Source organism: Parambassis ranga, chromosome 22 (genome assembly GCF_900634625.1).
Source record: "Parambassis ranga chromosome 22, fParRan2.1, whole genome shotgun sequence".
Taxonomy (NCBI): Eukaryota; Metazoa; Chordata; class Actinopteri; family Ambassidae; genus Parambassis; species Parambassis ranga.
The window spans coordinates 222,202-240,798 of record NC_041042.1 but is presented as its reverse complement, the minus strand read 5'-3'; the positions used below and the strand labels follow the sequence as shown (position 1 = coordinate 240,798).

General features: G+C 49.1%; 1 protein-coding gene across 6 annotated transcripts; it reads right to left on the bottom strand.

The window, feature by feature from the left end:
- Positions 1–221: 221 nt before the first annotated feature.
- LOC114427874 (MAX gene-associated protein-like) lies at positions 222–17,752 on the bottom strand. 6 transcript variants are annotated; one of them, XM_028396089.1, is made up of 25 exons: positions 17,693–17,752; positions 13,874–14,980; positions 11,625–13,344; positions 10,164–10,263; positions 9,634–9,768; positions 9,427–9,552; positions 9,186–9,308; positions 8,214–8,932; positions 7,767–8,046; positions 7,552–7,679; positions 7,321–7,474; positions 6,897–7,237; positions 6,458–6,826; positions 5,824–6,091; positions 5,526–5,747; positions 4,828–5,444; positions 4,636–4,755; positions 4,445–4,556; positions 4,247–4,350; positions 3,952–4,049; positions 3,708–3,744; positions 2,206–2,422; positions 1,990–2,121; positions 1,833–1,904; positions 222–1,677 (listed from the first exon to the last, which is right to left on the bottom strand). In XM_028396089.1, the coding sequence occupies exons 2-25, from the start codon at positions 14,932–14,934 to the stop codon at positions 1,001–1,003; spliced, it is 7,932 nt and encodes a 2,643-aa protein (XP_028251890.1). In that variant the 5' UTR covers positions 14,935–14,980; positions 17,693–17,752; the 3' UTR covers positions 222–1,000. The 6 variants fall into 6 exon arrangements, with proteins under 6 accessions (XP_028251890.1, XP_028251887.1, XP_028251893.1 ...); XM_028396086.1 differs by lacking the exon at positions 17,693–17,752 and adding an exon at positions 16,801–16,951; XM_028396092.1 differs by lacking the exon at positions 17,693–17,752 and adding an exon at positions 16,801–16,951 and having other exon boundaries at positions 4,247–4,347.
- Between the last annotated feature and the right edge of the window lie 845 nt (positions 17,753–18,597).

The following is an 18,597-nucleotide window of genomic DNA, read 5'->3' as shown; positions in this document are numbered from 1 at the left end:
TCAATCCGTAGTTCCACCCGGACACGTCACGTTTACAGGCAGCACGTGTTTCCTGTTTGTGTTGTTACGACGTGAAGTTTTCAGGTGTCCTCTGATTCTGACGTCAGAATTCCCGCGGTCTCCACTCCATACTTTTATTTTGATGTTGAACGGTCACTTCCGGCGTGGTGCCAGAAGCCCCTCGGTTTGACGCGCACCCAGCGGCAGAAAACAGGAACTGCAGCGTTTCAGATTTTATTTTGACAGGTTAGGCGTCATTAACCCTCACAGCTGATTTATAAGTCAGGCTCTCAGGTCCTACTCAAACTTTTTCTTTTTTACTTTGAACATATACAAAAATACAAATATCAAAAAGAAAAGAGACCCACTGCTTTTACTGTGAAACACCAACACACTTCCTGCTGAACTTCAGATCCTGACATGATGCCAAACTCAGAATAAAGTTGTAACAGTTGGAGCAGAATCACAGATTGTATTTGAAAAACAGAAAAACTACAAGAGTTCTTAGACAAAGCGTTCATTTTCAAATTCCTTCCACATGATGGGTTATCTTGTTATGTTGCTGAACAGTCTGAACAGTTCTGGACTGCATTCCCCTCCAGGATCAGACACGCTTCCTGTACAGGTCCGACTCCTCTTTGTGTTCCACTCGCGGCACTCTGAACACAAAAGATGACATTTGTTTGATTTTCCTGGAAACATGAATGAAATTATTGCAGGTGATCGTCATGTCTCCTGATGGGACGGTTTCACCATGGCGACAGATGACACTACTGTTCCCTCAAATGTTTCAACATTCTGGAACTCCTGAACAACAAAGCAGCTACAGGACGTCGCTGCGGTTACATGTCACTTCCTCCAGTTGGCGATTAAACAGAAAAATATGAGAAAATAAATAATCAGTCATCTGATTGGTCACCAGGAAACTGCAGCAACAGCTGAAACCAATCAGAGCGAGTTCCTGTCTGTCCACATAAGCTGCTGTGACATCATGCGATCATCAGCTGGGGGGGTTTCCTCTCAGACCCAGAGGAACCAGCCTCGGCATCGGTCTCCAGGGTAGGACCCCCTCATTGCTCCGCTCCTCCTCCCCATCTACTGCTGCTCTGTCACTGCCGGTAGGGTTGGCCCTTTTAGCTCCGCCCACCTTCATCTGCAGAAGAGGGGGAGGGGCCAGGACTCCTTCTTTAGAGGTGCTGGTGTGTTCACCCTGCACTCCTGTCTGTGTCGTCTCTGAATGGCAGTTTATCCCCACCCCCTCTGTCTCAGTTGCATCAGTGTAGTGCTGCTTGACCACAGGGGTTTGGGTGTGTCCCTGATCCTCAGCTCCACCCGGTTCAGCCTCAGATGATGGTTTTATTGGTGATGGAGACGCCGCTGTGGTTGGTGGGACACCGGTCTGCTGGCTGAGGAACACGATCTCATTGAGGAGTGACGTCAGGGTCTCATTCTCTGAGTCGCCCCTGGGCTCAGGCCTTGAAGGCCCCACCTCTTTTACCTCTGACATACACCTGGCACCTTGACCCGTCCGCGGCTGGTCCTGGTCTGTGATCCGGTCTGATCCAGCAGCTGGGGCCCAATGAGGGTCTGGAGGCGCTGCTGGCTGAGATTGTGTTTGTTTTGTGTGTTGTTGTGTATTTTCTGGCTGAACCGGGGGCAGCACATTGACGTTTGGGGCTGTCGAGAAAAACATTGATGATCAGCTGATGAACAAAGTGAAATGATTTATCAATAACCTACCGGCTGTTTGACGGGTAACTAACCAGGTTAGTCAGTTAGATTGCATGAGTGATTAGTCAGTTAGCTCACTAGTTAGCAGGTGTACTTCTTACCAGTTACAGGACCTGTGAGATGGATCTGTGTACTGGTCAGACTGGAAATGTTCAGGGTGACTGAGGCCACACCTGCATACAGGAAAGAACGGGTCTTACTTTCAAAATAAAAGCAGAGTGAAGTGAAGAGTACTGGGCAGCAGAGACTGGTTCGAACCTGACATGGGACTGGTCTGCAGCACTGTCTGTCCTGCCAGCAGCGGGCTCAGGGTCAGGACGGGCTGAACTGGCAATGCTCCCCCGACTAGAGACAGAATCTCAGCTGGAACTACCAGAGACGACTGTCCACCTGGACAGAGACAAAAGGAAGACTTCAGCCTGGGTGTAGACGTGTTGTTTTAGAGGACAGCTCGCCGCACAGTCTCAGTCTGACCTTCTACTGAAGGCACAGCTGGATTCTTCCTGCGAGACAGGATGTTAGGAATAGTCCTCAGCTTCTGCCTCACTGCACTGTAGGACACAGCAGGAGGATTCAGGACGGGCTTTGACACCCCATTTGTCTGGACAGGTGTGGGAGTGGGAGGAGCTTTTTGAGGCGACACAGATGATGTCATCAGAATGTGGTCGTCAGCGGCCTTCACCGTCTCATGCTGAAAGTTTGGACAAAAAAGTGTGTTTTTACAGTGTGTGTGTCTACAGTGTGTGTGTCTGCAGTGTGTTTTTACAGTGTGTGTGTCTGCAGTGTGTTTTTACAGTGTGTGTGTCTGCAGTGTGTTTTTACAGTGTGTGTGTCTGCAGTGTGTTTTTACAGTGTGTGTGTGTGTTACAGTGTGTGTGTCTGCAGTGTGTTTTTACAGTGTGTGTTTTTACAGTGTGTGTGGCTGCAGTGTGTTTTTACAGTGTGTATGTTTACAGTGTGTGTGTCTACAGTGTGTTTTTACAGTGTGTGTGTGTGTCTGCAGTGTTTTTACAGTGTGTGTGTCTGCAGTGTGTTTTTACAGTGTGTGTGTTTACAGTGTGTTTTTACAGTGTGTGTGTTTACAGTGTGTTTTTACAGTGTGTGTGTCTGCAGTGTGTTTTTACAGTGTGTGTGTTTACAGTGTCTCTGCAGTGTGTTTTTACAGTGTGTGTCTGCAGTGTGTTTTTACAGTGTGTGTGTCTACAGTGTGTGTGTCTGCAGTGTGTTTTTACAGTGTGTGTGTCTGCAGTGTGTTTTTACAGTGTGTGTGTCTGCAGTGTGTTTTTACAGTGTGTGTTTTTACAGTGTGTGTGGCTGCAGTGTGTTTTTACAGTGTGTATGTTTACAGTGTGTGTGTCTACAGTGTGTTTTTACAGTGTGTGTGTGTGTCTGCAGTGTTTTTACAGTGTGTGTGTCTGCAGTGTGTTTTTACAGTGTGTGTGTTTACAGTGTGTTTTTACAGTGTGTGTGTTTACAGTGTGTCTCTGCAGTGTGTTTTTACAGTGTGTGTCTGCAGTGTGTTTTTACAGTGTGTGTGTTTACAGTGTGTCTCTGCAGTGTGTTTTTACAGTGTGTGTGTTTACAGTGTGTCTCTGCAGTGTGTTTTTACAGTGTGTGTCTGCAGTGTGTTTTTACAGTGTGTGTGTTTACAGTGTGTGTTTACAGTGTGTCTCTGCAGTGTGTTTTTACAGTGTGTGTGTTTACAGTGTGTGTTTTTACAGTGTGTGTGTTTACAGTGTGTGTGTTTACAGTGTGTCTCTGCAGTGTGTTTTTACAGTGTGTCTCTACAGTGTGTTTTTACAGTGTGTGTGTTTACAGTGTGTGTGTCTACAGTGTGTTTTTACAGTGTGTGTGTCTGCAGTGTGTTTTTACAGTGTGTGTGTTTACAGTGTGTCTCTGCAGTGTGTTTTTACAGTGTGTCTCTGCAGTGTGTTTTTACAGTGTGTGTGTTTACAGCGTGACCAGTAGAGTCGTACCTCTTCTGACAGCAGCGCCCCAGCAGTCTCCTTCACTCTGAAAAACATCGGACAACATGTGTGAGTGTTTGTTAATACACACAGAGACCGTTTAAACTTGGCATCATCACACACAGAAGCTGTGACAACATGGAGCCGGAACTTTGTGATGGTCCCTGAATGCATCATATGCACATGACTGAGTTAAAGATACTAAAAAGGGTTTGCACCAACAAGATTCTGCAAAACATTTTTCTGCACATACTGATTCAAGTTGATTTTTATCCTCGTCCCTTCCGGCCTCCTCAGTCGACTGCTCTCCTCCTCCATCTCCGCAGCCACAGCCTGACCCTCATCCTCCACCTGACACACACACAGAGAGGTCTCAGAGGAGGAGCGTTTGTTTCTTAGAATTTATACACTTAGCAGTCAGCACACCCCTCATAAAGATTATTCCATACTCCACGAGAACAGAGAAATTTGTTCTGGTCCCCGAGGTGGCAAGAGCAAGAACAAAGTTCTCCACACTGACACGGGGCTGTTCAGACTCTGATTCTGACCTCGTTATAAGGTAAAATCTGATGTGGCGACGTCACATTCGTGCTTCCTGTGATGACCTTGAGCTCCTCAGATGACCCCCCCGGCTCCTCCTCACTCAGGTCTTCTGTTAGACATCAAAAACACGGTCAGTCAGTCTGACTCCGCCTTCGGTACAAACGAACAAATCGCAGCCTTTATCTGCTCAGACACACTAAGACCTGCAGGGGGAGCCAGAGTGGACAGGTATTCATCCCTTTTCTTTCTCAGTCTGCTCTTCTTCTTCTTTAGGTTTACCTCCATCCTCCTCAGCTCCTGGATCGTTCGCTGCGCCTGGAACAAAATCAACATTTACTTTCACATCTCACACACACACTCACACAAAGCTGCTGCCTCGCCGGCTGGGCCTGACCTTCATCAGCGTGTGAATCTTAGACATCCTGTTCGTCAGCCCCAGCTGCTGCCTCAGACCATCAAATCGTTTCCGCATCTTACCGCGCCGCAGTCGCTCCTTCACGTTGTGATTGTCGCGCTGCAGAAACGGGTTAATCATGATTCACAGAATGTTCTGACTGACTGGCTCCGCCTGTGATGGAGGACTTACTAGATTATTTAGCAGTTGTTCTTCCTCGTCGTCGTCCGATTCTACATCTGAGGAGTTGTCCGTGTCGCTGCTTGACGTCAGCACCACCACATCCCTCTGCAGCGTGTCATCATCCACACAGATGATGTCCAGGTCTACTGGATCACTGGCCAGCTCAGCTGTGGGATTGCTGTTGGGTGCAGGTGTGACCTCTGAAACTGCATGAGGGGGCGGTGGGGGGATGGTCTGGGGTTTCTGTTGGACTAATGCCCCTCCAGGACCGAGCAGCATTGGAGACACCTTCACAGGTTTCACCCCCAGCTCAGCACCCAGACTTGTGGGCAGCTTGACAGAGGCAGCCTTTACTGGGGCTGTGGGGGAGGGCTGGGTGAGGGTGACGGAGCGTGGAGGTGTTAGTACCTTGACTGGGGGCTGGGTGGGGGCTTTTGTACAGGTGACAATGACTGGTTCCTTGCCAGGGGCAGGAGGCAGGATTTTGAAGGTGCAGGTTGTCTTCTGAGGCAGGATCAGGGTGGAGGAGGGGGTCGCTTTGGTTGGAGGTGTTGTTTGTCGTTTAATGACAGAGACAGGTGGAGCCTGAGTAGATACAACAGAGAGGACAGAGGGGGAGGATGGACCTGGGGGGATACAGAGGGGGAGGAGAAGGTCAGACACTCCAACATAAAAAGAAAGAATGAGACTGGGGGGCTAGAACGTACCTCTGCCTGCAGGTGGGTGTGGGTTGACCGATCTCAGCTGGCTGATGGGAATCAGTTGCACCAGTTTTCCATCTGATCTGCGATAATACTGGACACCTGTCGCCATCTGGACTGGCTGCAGGACCATGGGGGAACTGGAGGTGGGGAGGCAGGAAGGGTGGGACAAAACCACAGGAAATGTCCTGTGAGCTCCAAGGACCGCTGTTACCGGAGACACTGAGTCTACAGACAACAACGGAGAGGTTTAGGATAAGAGTCTCTGATGCATGAACCAAGGGCCAGAAAATAGAAGACTCACCCTTAGAGGACAGTGTGGGTGGGGCCGTGGCAGTCATGGAGGCAACGGTGGCATGGAGGCCTGCAGAGAAAGCAGACGAGATGGCCTGAGTAGTTGGTGCTGAACTCTGAGGAGGTTTAGAGGAGAGCGGACAGGGTGAAGGAGAAGCTTGCTTCCCCCTGCTGGAGAGCACCCGGCCAGTCAGGTAGGCTGCCAGGCGGTTAGCTGGGTGGAGTGCCCCCATCTTTCCAAGCTGAATCTTCGCCAGAGGATAGAGCTTCCCATTCACCTGCAGGGAAACATGAGAGTCTCTGTGAGTGTGCTGAAAGCAGCTGAAGTGCAACCACTGCTGTAAAAATACACTTTAACTAAAGCATTAGTAAGAATGACTCCGAGTAACTAATAATTATAAGTAAAAGTAACTGAAGTGGTAAATGTGTATTTTTTGTGGCGTACAAAGAGCTGTGCCTTCTGTCGGATTAGATCAAATTTTATTAATCCTGGAATTCTGTGTTGTGGAGATGAACTGTTGAATGTAAGTGTGAGATCAGTATCAGCAGCAGTTCCACAACCCACTGATCCCACTGGGGAAGACCAGGAAGTGCAGCTCAACGCTGAGAAGACCTACAGTCTCCACCATACACGGTGTCCCTACCTGAATCAGGTCCCCGGTTCCTCCTGGCTGTTTCCTATTGGCCGAGAGAAAGCCGGCCGGGGAGATTCCGGTGAGGAAAGGCAGGGCCATGGTGGTGACCATGGTCTTTCCGCCCCTCTCTGTTCCAGCATTATCCACACAGTCCTCCGCCTCATCAATGTCACTTTCCTCCACCTCCCGCTGCCAATCCTCCGGTGGCTCTGCCTCCTCAGTGGGCTCCTCCCGCCTGTCCTCAGGAGGCCCCGCCTCCTCCGTCCGTTCCTCCAGCTTGTCCTCAGGAGGCCCTGCCTCCTTTGTCCGTTCCTCCTGCCTATACTCTGGTAGCTCCGCCTCCCTGCCCTCCAGCCTTGTGTTTCCAGTCTGAGGCGTCTGCAGAATTCAGTAGGTTTAAATACAGTGAAGACAAACCGACAGGTAAACAGATTCTCATGCTGCCCACCTGTATGCGCTGTGCTGCTGGATCCATCTCACTCTGGATCTCCAGTGCTGCTGGCTTTTCCTGCAGTGTTTTAGGTCTGGAGACACGGACCTTGTACTGGATGCATCGATCTGTACCACTTCCCTCCACAGTCTGACTGATGGGACTGATGAGATACTTCCTGATCCAGAACGGCTGGCCCAGCTGGTCCTGGGCCATCGCCTCACACAGCCTCTTCAGAGCGTGATTCCGGTCCGTATCACTTTCCCACTTACAGTCAGCCCGGATGACAAGACGCTTTGATGGCTTCGGGGTTGGCTCTGCTGCAGGATCAGAGGGAGGAGTCTGGACTGGCTCACCTGCTGAGGGTGCAGGAAAGACGGTCATCAAACAGGGAAGAAAAAAACCCCAGAGCAGAGGGAGGCTGATGTGTTGAAAAGCCCACCTGTTGGAGCTCTGGAGGTCTTAGACTTGATTCCCTGGAGGAGCTTGCGTCTCTGTTTCTGAGGAGTCCGGTCAGCGGGTTTAACCTTCTTGTTGTGCAGCCTCAGTCCTGTGTAAGCTCGGACTCTGGCACAGCTGCTGTGGTTCTCTCTGACCTGGAAGCCATTGAAGACACTAAACTTTAACTACACAGCTCTTACCATGCTCATAAATACTTATTTCAAAATCTTACCTTGGCACGGAACTTGGAGCTGGCTGTGGGGATGTAGACCAACTCTGGATCATAGTCTTTACTGTCCCTCTTCCACAGAGTCCGGATCCGTTCAGCGGGCTGGGAAACACTGTCGGCCTCCTTTAGGACTAGTTCAGCACAGTGACAGAGCAGAGGTTTTTGTTTCATTTATTGGACTAAGGGTAAATGAACTTTGCTTCTGGTCTCTGACTTACTGTATGCCATCTTCATCCTCCTCCTCCTCTTTCTCTTCCTGCTATTCCCATGGTGGGAGGGCGGGCTAGAGTCAGACCCGTCCAGGTTCTTGAGGAGGACCACCTTCTGCTTGAGGCAGCTACAGCCAAACATGCAGGTGGTGCGGCCGCAGTGGCTGGAGCGGAGACAATGGGACAGGCTGGAGCAAATGCAGCCCAGCCTACAGAACTCATTCAAACAGCGAGGTGGCTGTCTCCGGACCAGCTGGATGGGGTCTGTTGGATTCTCCCTCACAAAACCCTGAGAAAGGAAAGGGGGGATAGAAGGAGGGAGTTACTGGGACAGTTTCGCTAGGTGTCAATAAACAATGACTACTTTTAAAACCACAAACATAACTCAGTGTTCACACAGCCAGAACATGTGAGCACAGTCACATGACCAGCATTCAGTATCTGGATGACTCTCACCGTCAGAGTGAAGAGGGACGTCAGGGCAACGACGGCCCGATCCTCAGTGATTCTAGTCCGGTACTGGCCCTCCCACACTGTGGCATCCTCCAGGTCCCTTTGTCTAATCAGTGTCTGGGGCACTGGAGACCTGCAGGTGCCCTCGTGCTGAACACCATCTGGCACCAGCTCAGAGTCTGACTCCAGGGGAGCTAGGTCCTGCATCAGATCCTTTGGGAGGGCTGTGGACCTGGAGAGACTGAGAGTCTGGGAGATGGTCCTGGGTTTGAGTTTCCTTCTGTTGTTGAGGGTTGGGGTTGGTATATGTGCTGCGGCTGATGTGGGATCCGCTGCAGCCTGTTTGGTTTTAGCTTGACTGGGTTCAGAACCCAGAGCAGCTGCATCTTCTGCTCCGGGTTTGTTCTGTTTGTGTCTTTTCTGCTTCCTGTCTGCCTTCCTGCAGGTTTTAGTCTCCTTGAGTCTCTTAGAAGGCGGGACAAACCCAGATATGAGGTCTGAGGTGAGGGAGGTGGTGGTTCGTTTATTCAGAATGTGGTCCAGGGTCCGAACGTAGCTGGTGCTCCGCGTTGGCAGCTCATAGACTGGCGGCTCCACGGGTGGCTGGGAGAAGCTGGCAGCTCGTTCATTAATCACCTTTCCCTCATTTTCCAGATACTCATCCAGCATGTCGCTGCAGAATGCTGACAGGTTCTTCTTCTGCAGGTCTGAGCTGGGACCAGCTGCAGGATGCAACACAAACACCGGCAGTTTTAATTAAATACACTTTGAAGGAAAATGTCACCCATGCACTTATATCCAGTCAGTAGCAACCAAATGTTAACAAAACACATCCGTAGAACCAAGAGCTCTGAATTCAGATCTAACGTCAGCCTGTTCCCTATGTGAGCTTTGAGCCAAGAGTTAAGATGCTGTGAGCTTAGCTTTAGAAGACAGAAGACGGAAACATCAACAGACACAAACCCTGTAAATTACCTTCAGGTCTGCAGGCTGCGGTGGTGGGAGGAGCCTCTGACGGAGAGAATTTCTCTCTCCAGCCTTTAATCTGAGTCACATCTGTAGTTTTCCCTGTCCTGGAAACAAACGCAGCAGAAACATCTGGAAATAAAAGAAAACAGAACTGTTGAGGGCTGACGTCCGTTTCTTGGGCTGAAACACTCTAGTTGTAACTAAATCAGCAGCCAGCTGTAAACATTCTGCAGGTCAAGATGCTCACTCTGAGGTGGCAGCTCCTCCGTCACCAACCCAGGACAGCCTCCAGGAGTGGGGATGGGCAGACGGACTCCCAGGTACTGCAAGTCAATGGCCAGAGTTGGATCCAGCAGGGTCATCTTTAGGCCGACTGTAATCATGAGACGATGGAAGGTTACCTTAGAGTCAGAGGCTAAGTCCTGTTAGCTTCTCAGAATCAGGTGAGACATACCTTCCTGCAGCACAGGGTGAATGACCTGCCTGTGCTTCATCAGCTTTAAGTCTTTCAGCAGAATCCTCTGGAAAGCAGCGATGGTCTCCTCCACACTCTCTGCTGAAGGCTGGATCATGTTTCCATTTGTCTGGTCTACAAAACAACAGAAAACTGTAAAAAACGGACAACACCGAAACCAAGAGATGTTACACTTAGCTTCTAGATCCTAGTCAGCTTTTTTGTCATAATCAGTCTCGGTTCTAATTGGCATTAGGCAGTAGTTCTCATTAGTTTAGAGTTAGGTGACAGGTACTTCCATAATCAGAGTTTGCTTCCAGCTCTGACTGAGGATCACCCAGTGTTAGAGCTTGTAGGTCTAATGGTTAGCTAGCGCTTGTTTAGCTAGCTCCAAGTCAGCTTTGGGACCTATCCCCTTAGACTTACATTTTAATTCTCATCAGGTTAAAATTAGCTTCCTATTTGACCAACTTGGATCAGATGGAACCATTTTTCAGTAAAAAACGATACTCATACTGAGATACTGTTACCGTTATCAGGCGTGCTGTTATCTGGTTGACCTTCCAGAGCCGCCTGAGGCTGAGGGAGCGGCTCCTCAGAGGAATCTGTAACGTGGAGTTTGAGGGCCTCCTGAAACAGGAGTTTGTGATTTAGTCCCCATGTCTCATCATTGTTACTCTCTGCTTCATTCATGAGCTTTAAACAGGACAACTGGACTCATTAGAACTCTTTGCAGCTCTTTAGCTGCCTGAACCCTTAGTCCCATTTAAGGCACATAACACTCCAATAAACCTGAAAATAAAGCTTGTGGTTTACCACCAGGTGTTTGACCCTTTGGTCTGCAAGAACTTTCCCGAAGCTTCTGTGGAGCACTTGTTTACTCGTGGTTCACCTGAAAGGAGCCAGACTCTAAAGCCAGATTTACACTAGAAGCATTACAAAAGCGCTGCGCAATGTCGCACCAGCCACTGTGATACACTGTAATTTGAGTTAATCAGAGGATTCACACAGGACGTGTTGCAGACGTCCAGTCAGGCACCAGAACACCAAAGAGTTTCCGGTAGATTTTCAAAATAAAACATAAAGGACTGTACGTGTGTTGATGGAGGAATCCGAGGTTTCAGTGACTGCTCTGTAACCCGGCCTGATACATGCAGAGAGGACATTACCATCAGGTCAACAGTTGATTACTGCAGGAGTTTGTGAATCTGACGGGAGCTTGTAACATGAAGCATGGATGCACTTAAGGCTGTTCCATACTCCACGAGAACAGAGAACAGAGAACTCGCTCCACGGGTGGTAAGAGTAAAAAAAAAGTTTGTTTCGGCACGGAGGTTCCATACTCCGCGAGATGTGTGTGTGCAGAACTCCTCATACGGCCCTCCTACGCAGCGCACGTCACACACAAAAGGTTGTCAATGCAGTTGTGTTGTAAATTGTGAGCACAGTCGTGGTCACCTGGCCTAACGAGCTGATAATGTTCAGGGAAGAGGACGCACAGCTGACAATAGATAGAAGATCGGTGCAGCTGACTGCAGCAGACCTCTGGTCTGTGTGAGTTTACCACTGTAATGCCGTGATCAATACTGGGATTAGTTTTATCGCCACCTTGTGGACAGACTCTCTCCTCTGTGCGCCGTGTTTCTCCTTCCAGGAGCTGTTTGCCAGCTGCTCATCTAAACTGTCCATCGTCGCTGTGCTTCCTCCTTCTGTCTGTGTGTTCTGCAGCTGAAGAAGCTCTTGCGCTTCTCCACATTCATCACGCCCACAATAAATTCAGACCAATCACAGCATGGTTGACGCACAGCCTTGAGAGAAAAAGTTCTGCCCGGGACATGTGTCCGAGATCGCACAACGGGCAGCCCGAGAGAAAAATGACGTCATTTTGTGGGCGTAACGTCGAGGGGGGGGGGGTGTTCTCTGTTCTCGTGGAGTATGGATCCAGCTTAAGCTTCAAAAACACTTCAGAAATGTGCCTGGTTTCTTTTTACCTTTGATGTGAATGAGATAAATAACTGCTCCTCCACCTCCTCCAGGTTTGGCTGCATACTTCTGTAGGTGGTGTCATCCATCTTCTGATCCACATCCATCTTCCGCCGCCGTGGCTTTTTACGCTTGCAGGCTTTGCTGGCTGGGATTAGCTGTACCTGCTGAGAGACCTCATTTGCTTCTACTGTAGCTGGAGGTGGTAACGCGACAGCTACGTCCGTGTTTGAAAACTCCACGCCCATGCCGAGGTCATCATCAGTGGAGAAAAAATGCACAAGGTCAGCAATTGAAGGTGTGGGTGACAGGCCGTCTCCGTCTAAAGAAGAGAAGGTTGGAGACAGAGACAGCTGAAGGGCAAGGGGTGAAAGTTCTGCTGGAAAAGGCAGGGACTGTTCAGTGTCTTGAAATGAAGGAGGTGGGCCAGGTGGATGTGCTGATGTAGGAGTGTTAAGACTCTGTGGTTCAGGCTGGGGGGGAGTATGGGAAGGCAACAGAGGTTGTGACGTTAAATTAAGATTCTGCAGTGTGGGCTGAAAAGGTGTGTATGAAGTGTCTATGTAAGGCTCAGCAGGAGGTAACACTGTATGCCATTTAAAGACAGATGAGTCTTTGCTGTGCAGGAGGTCTTCAGCATGTTCTGCACCGCTGGCTGCTTCAGAGCGGGAGGAATCAAGTTCTAAAGTCAATGAGGCCGGCAGTGCAGGTAAAGGTTCTGGAGAACTTGCAGGTGATGGAGGTTCAAAACTTAAAGAGGAAATATCTGGGTCAGTGAGCAATGACTTTAAGGTGGCAGAGTCTGAAGGTAGTGTGGAAGACTTGGTTGGTGTTTGTGGGGAGTGTGGGGCAGGTAACACTGTGCTGAGGGGTGGGGACAAACTGCAAGATGCAGCAGAGGTAGAACATTTGGAGAAAAGTGTGAACGTAGATGTTCCAAAGGGAAAAAATGGCCGATCTGACTGTGATAACACTGCTGTTCCCTCTGGGACTGCTGGTTCCCCACTTAAACTTTCAGTAACAGAGGCCATGTGATCATCAGGTCTTGGTACCAATAGATCTGTAGCAGCATCTGGACAGGTTTGATCAGTTTGACCAGTAACATTCAAAAACACTTCATCTGGAGTAAGATTTGCTCTGGAAGGTCCAGAGGCCTGGGTGTCAGGCCCAGCATTGGGATCCTTTAAGGGTGCACTGGTAGTGTGGTCAGAAGGCAGACCCTCTGAGGTGTGCGATTCAGCCAGAGGTTCTGCAGAGGGTGCAGGGGGAGAAGAGCCGGGTTTGCTTTTGCTTTTTTTAAATTTTGAAGAATGCTGCTTCAAAAACAAAGCGAGTGCTGGCAGAGGCAGGCGAACTGGCTGCTTGTGCTGCTTTACCTCTGACGGTGCATCTGGACTATGCTGGTAGTCCTTGGAGGAGTTTGGAGACCCAGCAGCAACAACATCTTTCTGAACATTGTCCTTACAGTTTAGTGGAGTCAAACCATGCCTGCCTGCCTTAGCTTTACTCTTTGTACCAGTTCCACTTCTCCTTGTTTTGACAGAGAGACTCTCTTTGTGAACAGCATCCGGTACTTTGCCATTGAAAGTGACAGTCTTAGTGTTTGTTTGGTCCGTTCTGACAGAACTGCTGTGATTGAGGCCAAGCTGCTCCAGGTTGCATCTCTGCAGTGAAACATGAGCCTCACGAATCAGTTCAGAGAACAACTTCTGAGCTGGAGGCGTACTGCTGGGGAGGGAACCAAACATGAAGATCTCATTATGGTCTCATTTTAAGTCACAATATGTTGCACATTTACACTGATGGCGGCTCTGGTGACCTTGTAGGGAACAAAGTTATAGTTATGGCAACAATGTCAACTGTACACCAACATTAAACAACCTTAGAGCATCTGGCTAATGTTTCTTGCTGCAGTTAAAACTGTTTCTAACAGAACGCAGGTCGAGACTTTGAGTTCTTGTTGTTAAATATCACTAAATGAGACTCCAGTAAAAACCATCCGGAGTAGGTTCTCCTGGCTCAGGAGGTGACGTGATAAATCAATAATATCCCATGACTCGATCAGCAGCCTAAAACCCTGACTCTTTTTCTTCCTTTGTGTTGTCCACAGTTTTACTAACCTCTCTCTGGACTGTTCTGCTCAGAAGGTCCGGTGTCTGAACATAATCTTTGCTGCTTTTACACCTAGTCTCTACAGCAACTACTACTAACCTGGTTTTACTTTGAAATGGAAAAAGTAACCAAAGGAAACTCTTACCGTGAACTCTCCCCGGGATCCATGGTAGCTGATCGGTCTTTGTTTGCACTGACAGTTTTCTCGGGGTCTTCGGGTGCTGAAGGTTTTTCCGCTGACTTTAAGCTTTTAGGTTTATGGTTTGCCAGCAAAGACTTCAAGCTCTGCTTCACAGGACACTGCTCAGTGGTGTCTTTGTTCAGCTCTCTACCTCTACCAGAGCTTCCTTTTAGATTGAGGCCCAACAAACTGGACCCATCTTCTTTCAGGCCTTTAGCAAACGGGTTGTAGTGGACTTTTAGCTGAGAAAACCGTGCGTTCTGGTAAGTAGTAACAGCCATAAACTCAGTCTGGGGAAAAGTAAACGTGAAAACATGGGGGCCATTCAGCTTTATGTCTTTAGCAGCTTTGTCCGTCTGGACCACATGCAGACGCGGTAAGTATCTGTGCATTGGATGCAGAACAGCGTTCCCCTCTTGGTCAGAGATGTTGTTTGTGAGCTTCAGTCTGTAAAAGGACACTGGGCTCTGCATCCAGTGTTGACCTGCTGCTGGAGACTCTGGGTGAGCGAACGGTCGACTCTTTCTATGAGACTCCGCTTTTCCTGCAACTTGCCAGCTCTTGCCTGTCCACTTGTAATGACTGTTGTCTACAGGCTGAATGTCCATGAGCAAAAAGTACTTCCTGGATGGCTGCAGGCCAGAGATGCGAAATCGGCAGTAGGGGAACATCCTGCAGCCTTGTTTCGTCAGAATCATTTCAGTTCTGCATCTGTAGAACTCGTTCCACATGCTGGTGTTGTCCAGTGTCACTCTGATGCCTTTACAGATGGAGTCAGGCGACGGGTTGTCTGACTGAGCGTTAGAACTGGGAGTCTGCTTTAGCCCACCAGTCCTCCCGATGGCCACCTTGGTCGGGTATATGTTGGGTTTATCCTCCTCACTGGTCACAGAGGTGCTTTGCTTCATCCTGCCTTCACTTGCCTTTCCTTTTCTGGAAACGGCTATGCCTGCAGGTGGACGGTCAGGGACAGTTGCCCCTCCCTGATGGGTCACCATGCCTCTCTGCTTCTTTTTAGAAGCCATCAACAGGTCCCACGAGGATCCCACTTTTTATACATCAGCGCGTTTCCTGCAAAACAAGAACCAAAAAATGTCAGCACCAACATGGCTGACACATCCTACTGCTGTTCGTCCGTCTGCTGCTATGTAAAGCATTAGATAGAGAACTTTACTGATCCTCAGGGGACAATTCAGGTATCCAGGAGCAGCATTACAACAGACAACAGAGCATGCATAAAAAGTACAGACATAGGTAACGTGTACAGAATAAACAGAGGAAATAACCCGCATTTCCCTGAGGGACCTTCCCAAAGGGATTAATCAAGTATATTCTATTCTATAAATAAATGGAAATGATAAGGAAGCAGGTGTGACACCTCACAGGTTCGTTTGTTGCATACTCCACAAAAAACAGATGATTTGTTTGTGTTCTCGAGGTGACAAGAACAAAAACAAAGTTCATTTCGGCACTGACTTTTCATACTTCACGAGAAACGGCACACACACCGGTTTTGAAGACGTTTCGCTGCTGAACATCAGCCGAAACAGCCATCTAGGTGAACATGTTTGAAGAGGAGGAGGAGGAGGAAGATGTTGCTACTAGTTGGTATTTTGCTCGATTGCCCAAATATCTGTTTTCATGAATGAGGGATGATAACGAGCTGGTAATGTTCAGAGAGGTGGGCGTGTACCTGCTTGTAGCACGATAACAGACAGTACTGTTTGACCTGTGTGAATTCTGCACACCTGAAGAAGCTTTTCTGCTTCTCCACATTGACCACGCCCACTCTGAAATTCTGACCGATCACACAATAGTTCTTGGACACGACAAACGAAAACAGTTCTGCCCAGAGGACGTGTGGAGAACAAGCTGAGAGCTCTGGGAGCCAGAACCAGTTTCCCTGTTCTCGTGGAGTAAGTAACTTTTAAACTTTATCCTCTTACAAGTCTGCCCAAACAAACTTTTACTTTAAACTGTTTTAAGTAAGGCGTTAGACAAGACGCCCACATGGGACGTTAGTTTGGACACAAACTAGACTGGACAGGTGACAACAGCTTTGCAGGGAGGCTGCATAAAACAAATACCACGGCTGACTAACATACGACTTTCTGCCGTTTGTTATAACCAGACACTTTACTTCCTGCATCTGTGTCACATGCTCTTCTGCTCTGCTCCACCCCATTAGCAGAGGCTGCTGAGTCCATGGATTCCAAGAAGACTTTAGCAGAAATAAACATGTAGCGTTAGCAAACATCCTAGCTAGCTCATTCCTGTAATGCCAAGTATAAATGCTAGCTGTGCAAATACCGCTAATGTCCTAACTAGCCTATAATGTAGCTCATACATTCCTACAGAAACACAGTAAAGTAACTGAGGTTAATATTCACACAAACACTTGAAGTTCTTTGTCCTGCCTACTTAGAGACAGATAAACAGGACAATTTCATGCCATTAGCTTAAATGTTCCAACGTCAGAATGTTGTGGCTCTTTGGTGTTACAGCACGATGTTCAGCTAACAACCTAAATGCTTCTGTTAGCACCAAAGTCCAGGGCAGCTCCAAGTAGCCGAACCTTTGGTCCCACACAACAGCAGACTTGGTCAGAAGAAGCAGGAACTTTCACAGGAGTGGAGCAGCCGCCATTATGTTAGCTACAAAGCCCACTGTTTCAGGTTTAGTGACAGTTCGCCTCGGTGGTTGTTTAGCTAACAGCTTGCTTCCCGGCAGAACCTTCACCTGAGCGGACAGGTGAGCTTTGTGCGTGGGCCCGTGGATCTCAGAACAGCTGCTAGCTAACAGCAGGCCTGACAGTCATGGCTGCCCCCCAGCACCAAACCTCTGCATCCACCTTCTACGGCCACGTGCTGCGGCATCGGCGCGCGCATTACCTTCTCTCTGCCCGAACACACCGACTGGTTCGACGGAGCGACGCTGATCCGAGGGGTTCGGTCCGTTTTGTCGGTCGGACAGCCATCGACACGGTGGATGTTTTCTGAGGGGGAAACAGCATGCGGCGCCTTCTCTGTCACGTCACCGCCCGCCCGTCCTCCCACGGTACTGCGCAGCCTCGGACGCCATCTTGCTGCCGCCACCTTGTTCAAACTCGTGGCGTTCGGCTCGGAGTCCACCGACACCGGGGGATCTGCAGCGTGTGGCTGCAGAAGAAGAGCTGTGGGCGCCTTCGGATGTCCGCGTTTCCCCCTTTGCCTGCCGGGAAGTGAATCGGCTCCGACACGGAGGACGGACGCGCCGGGTTCGGTCACACCGAGGGTCGGCTGCTGTGTCGGTTCTCAGAACCGGACAGAATTTAAACATCGAATCTGATAGAATTCAGTTTCCAGACTGTTCACACAACTGACGGTAAAAGAGGGCAGCGACGGTGAAGGTCGTGTGTGTGTGTGTGTGTGTGTGTGTACTGAATCAGCCGCCATGTTCGGTGTCTGGAAGTGTTCGGCTGACGCCATGTTTTTTCGAGCCGAACAGAGCTAGGGCTCGCGCGCGCTGCTGGTGGAGCTTCACGTTTTGACCTGATCTCGAACCATCTGTGACAGAACGCGTGACGTCGCCAGCTGCTGCGGGATCATTCACGTGAAGAATACACGCACAACGTTCGATCAGTGCTGCGTGTGCGCGCGCTCTGTGTGTGCTTGAGCAGGTAACGTCAGGTTTAGACATCAGCACGGTAACAGATTCATTCCTCACGCAGCCAAAAATAAACACAAAGCGTCACAATGACGTCACCAATTTCCTCTAACCATGAGTGTCCGGTCAGCCGCCTACCTGCTTCAGAGGGGTTTCATCATGAGTGAACAGCCTGGATGTACCAGAGTATGTTGACTACATCTCATTTATGTAGTACAGTCTTTGTGATTCAGTGGTGATTGGTCCCCTTATGTATGAGAGAAGGCTTTGGACCTCCTGTCCCACAGGGGGCAGTCTGGAGAATGTCCAGAATGAGTGGGGGTCTCATGGAGCCCAAACATTCTAATTTTCATTTGCATTTAAATTTTAATGTTTTTTTAAATCTATAACTATCAGTGACATCACCAGGAGCCACTTCCCAGCATCCTCCACTCTGATTGGACACATCCGCCAGCAGCAGCAGCAGAGCCCCTATAGAGATATAAATGTGAGGACTCATGGAGGGAGGAGCTCCTGTCCCCATCAGTCCAATCTGAGCTGACCAATCAGCAGCCGTTAGCAGCATGCTAGTGTTTGATGGGCTAAATCAGCTTCAGCTGTCAGAGAGACCAAAGCACATCAGTCTGTTTACATTCTGGATCTGACCGGTCACTGCTGTTCATTCAGAGCGCCCCCTACAGGAGCTGTGGACAGGTTCGTTAGCAGGAAGTGGACACCTACAGGTTTCATGTCTGAAGGTAAACCCAGCAGTTAGCTTCTTAGCTGACACTAATGTAACAGCCCTCGCTGCATCCTTCCTGCTTCCACAGAGAATTCAGGTTATGAATGTCGGCTGAGGGCAGGAGACAGACACGAACTGTCCAGGATGGAAGTCTGATGATCAATAAGTCTGGATTGGTAGCAGTGATAAAATGCCTGCCATTACCTCTGTGGCTCGACCGGTTTTTATCCCAAGATGTTCCTCTGTCAGTTAAATCAGGTGACATGGGTCTATGGATCTGAGTGATCAATACATTTTGAAAGAATTATCTTCATGTATTTCA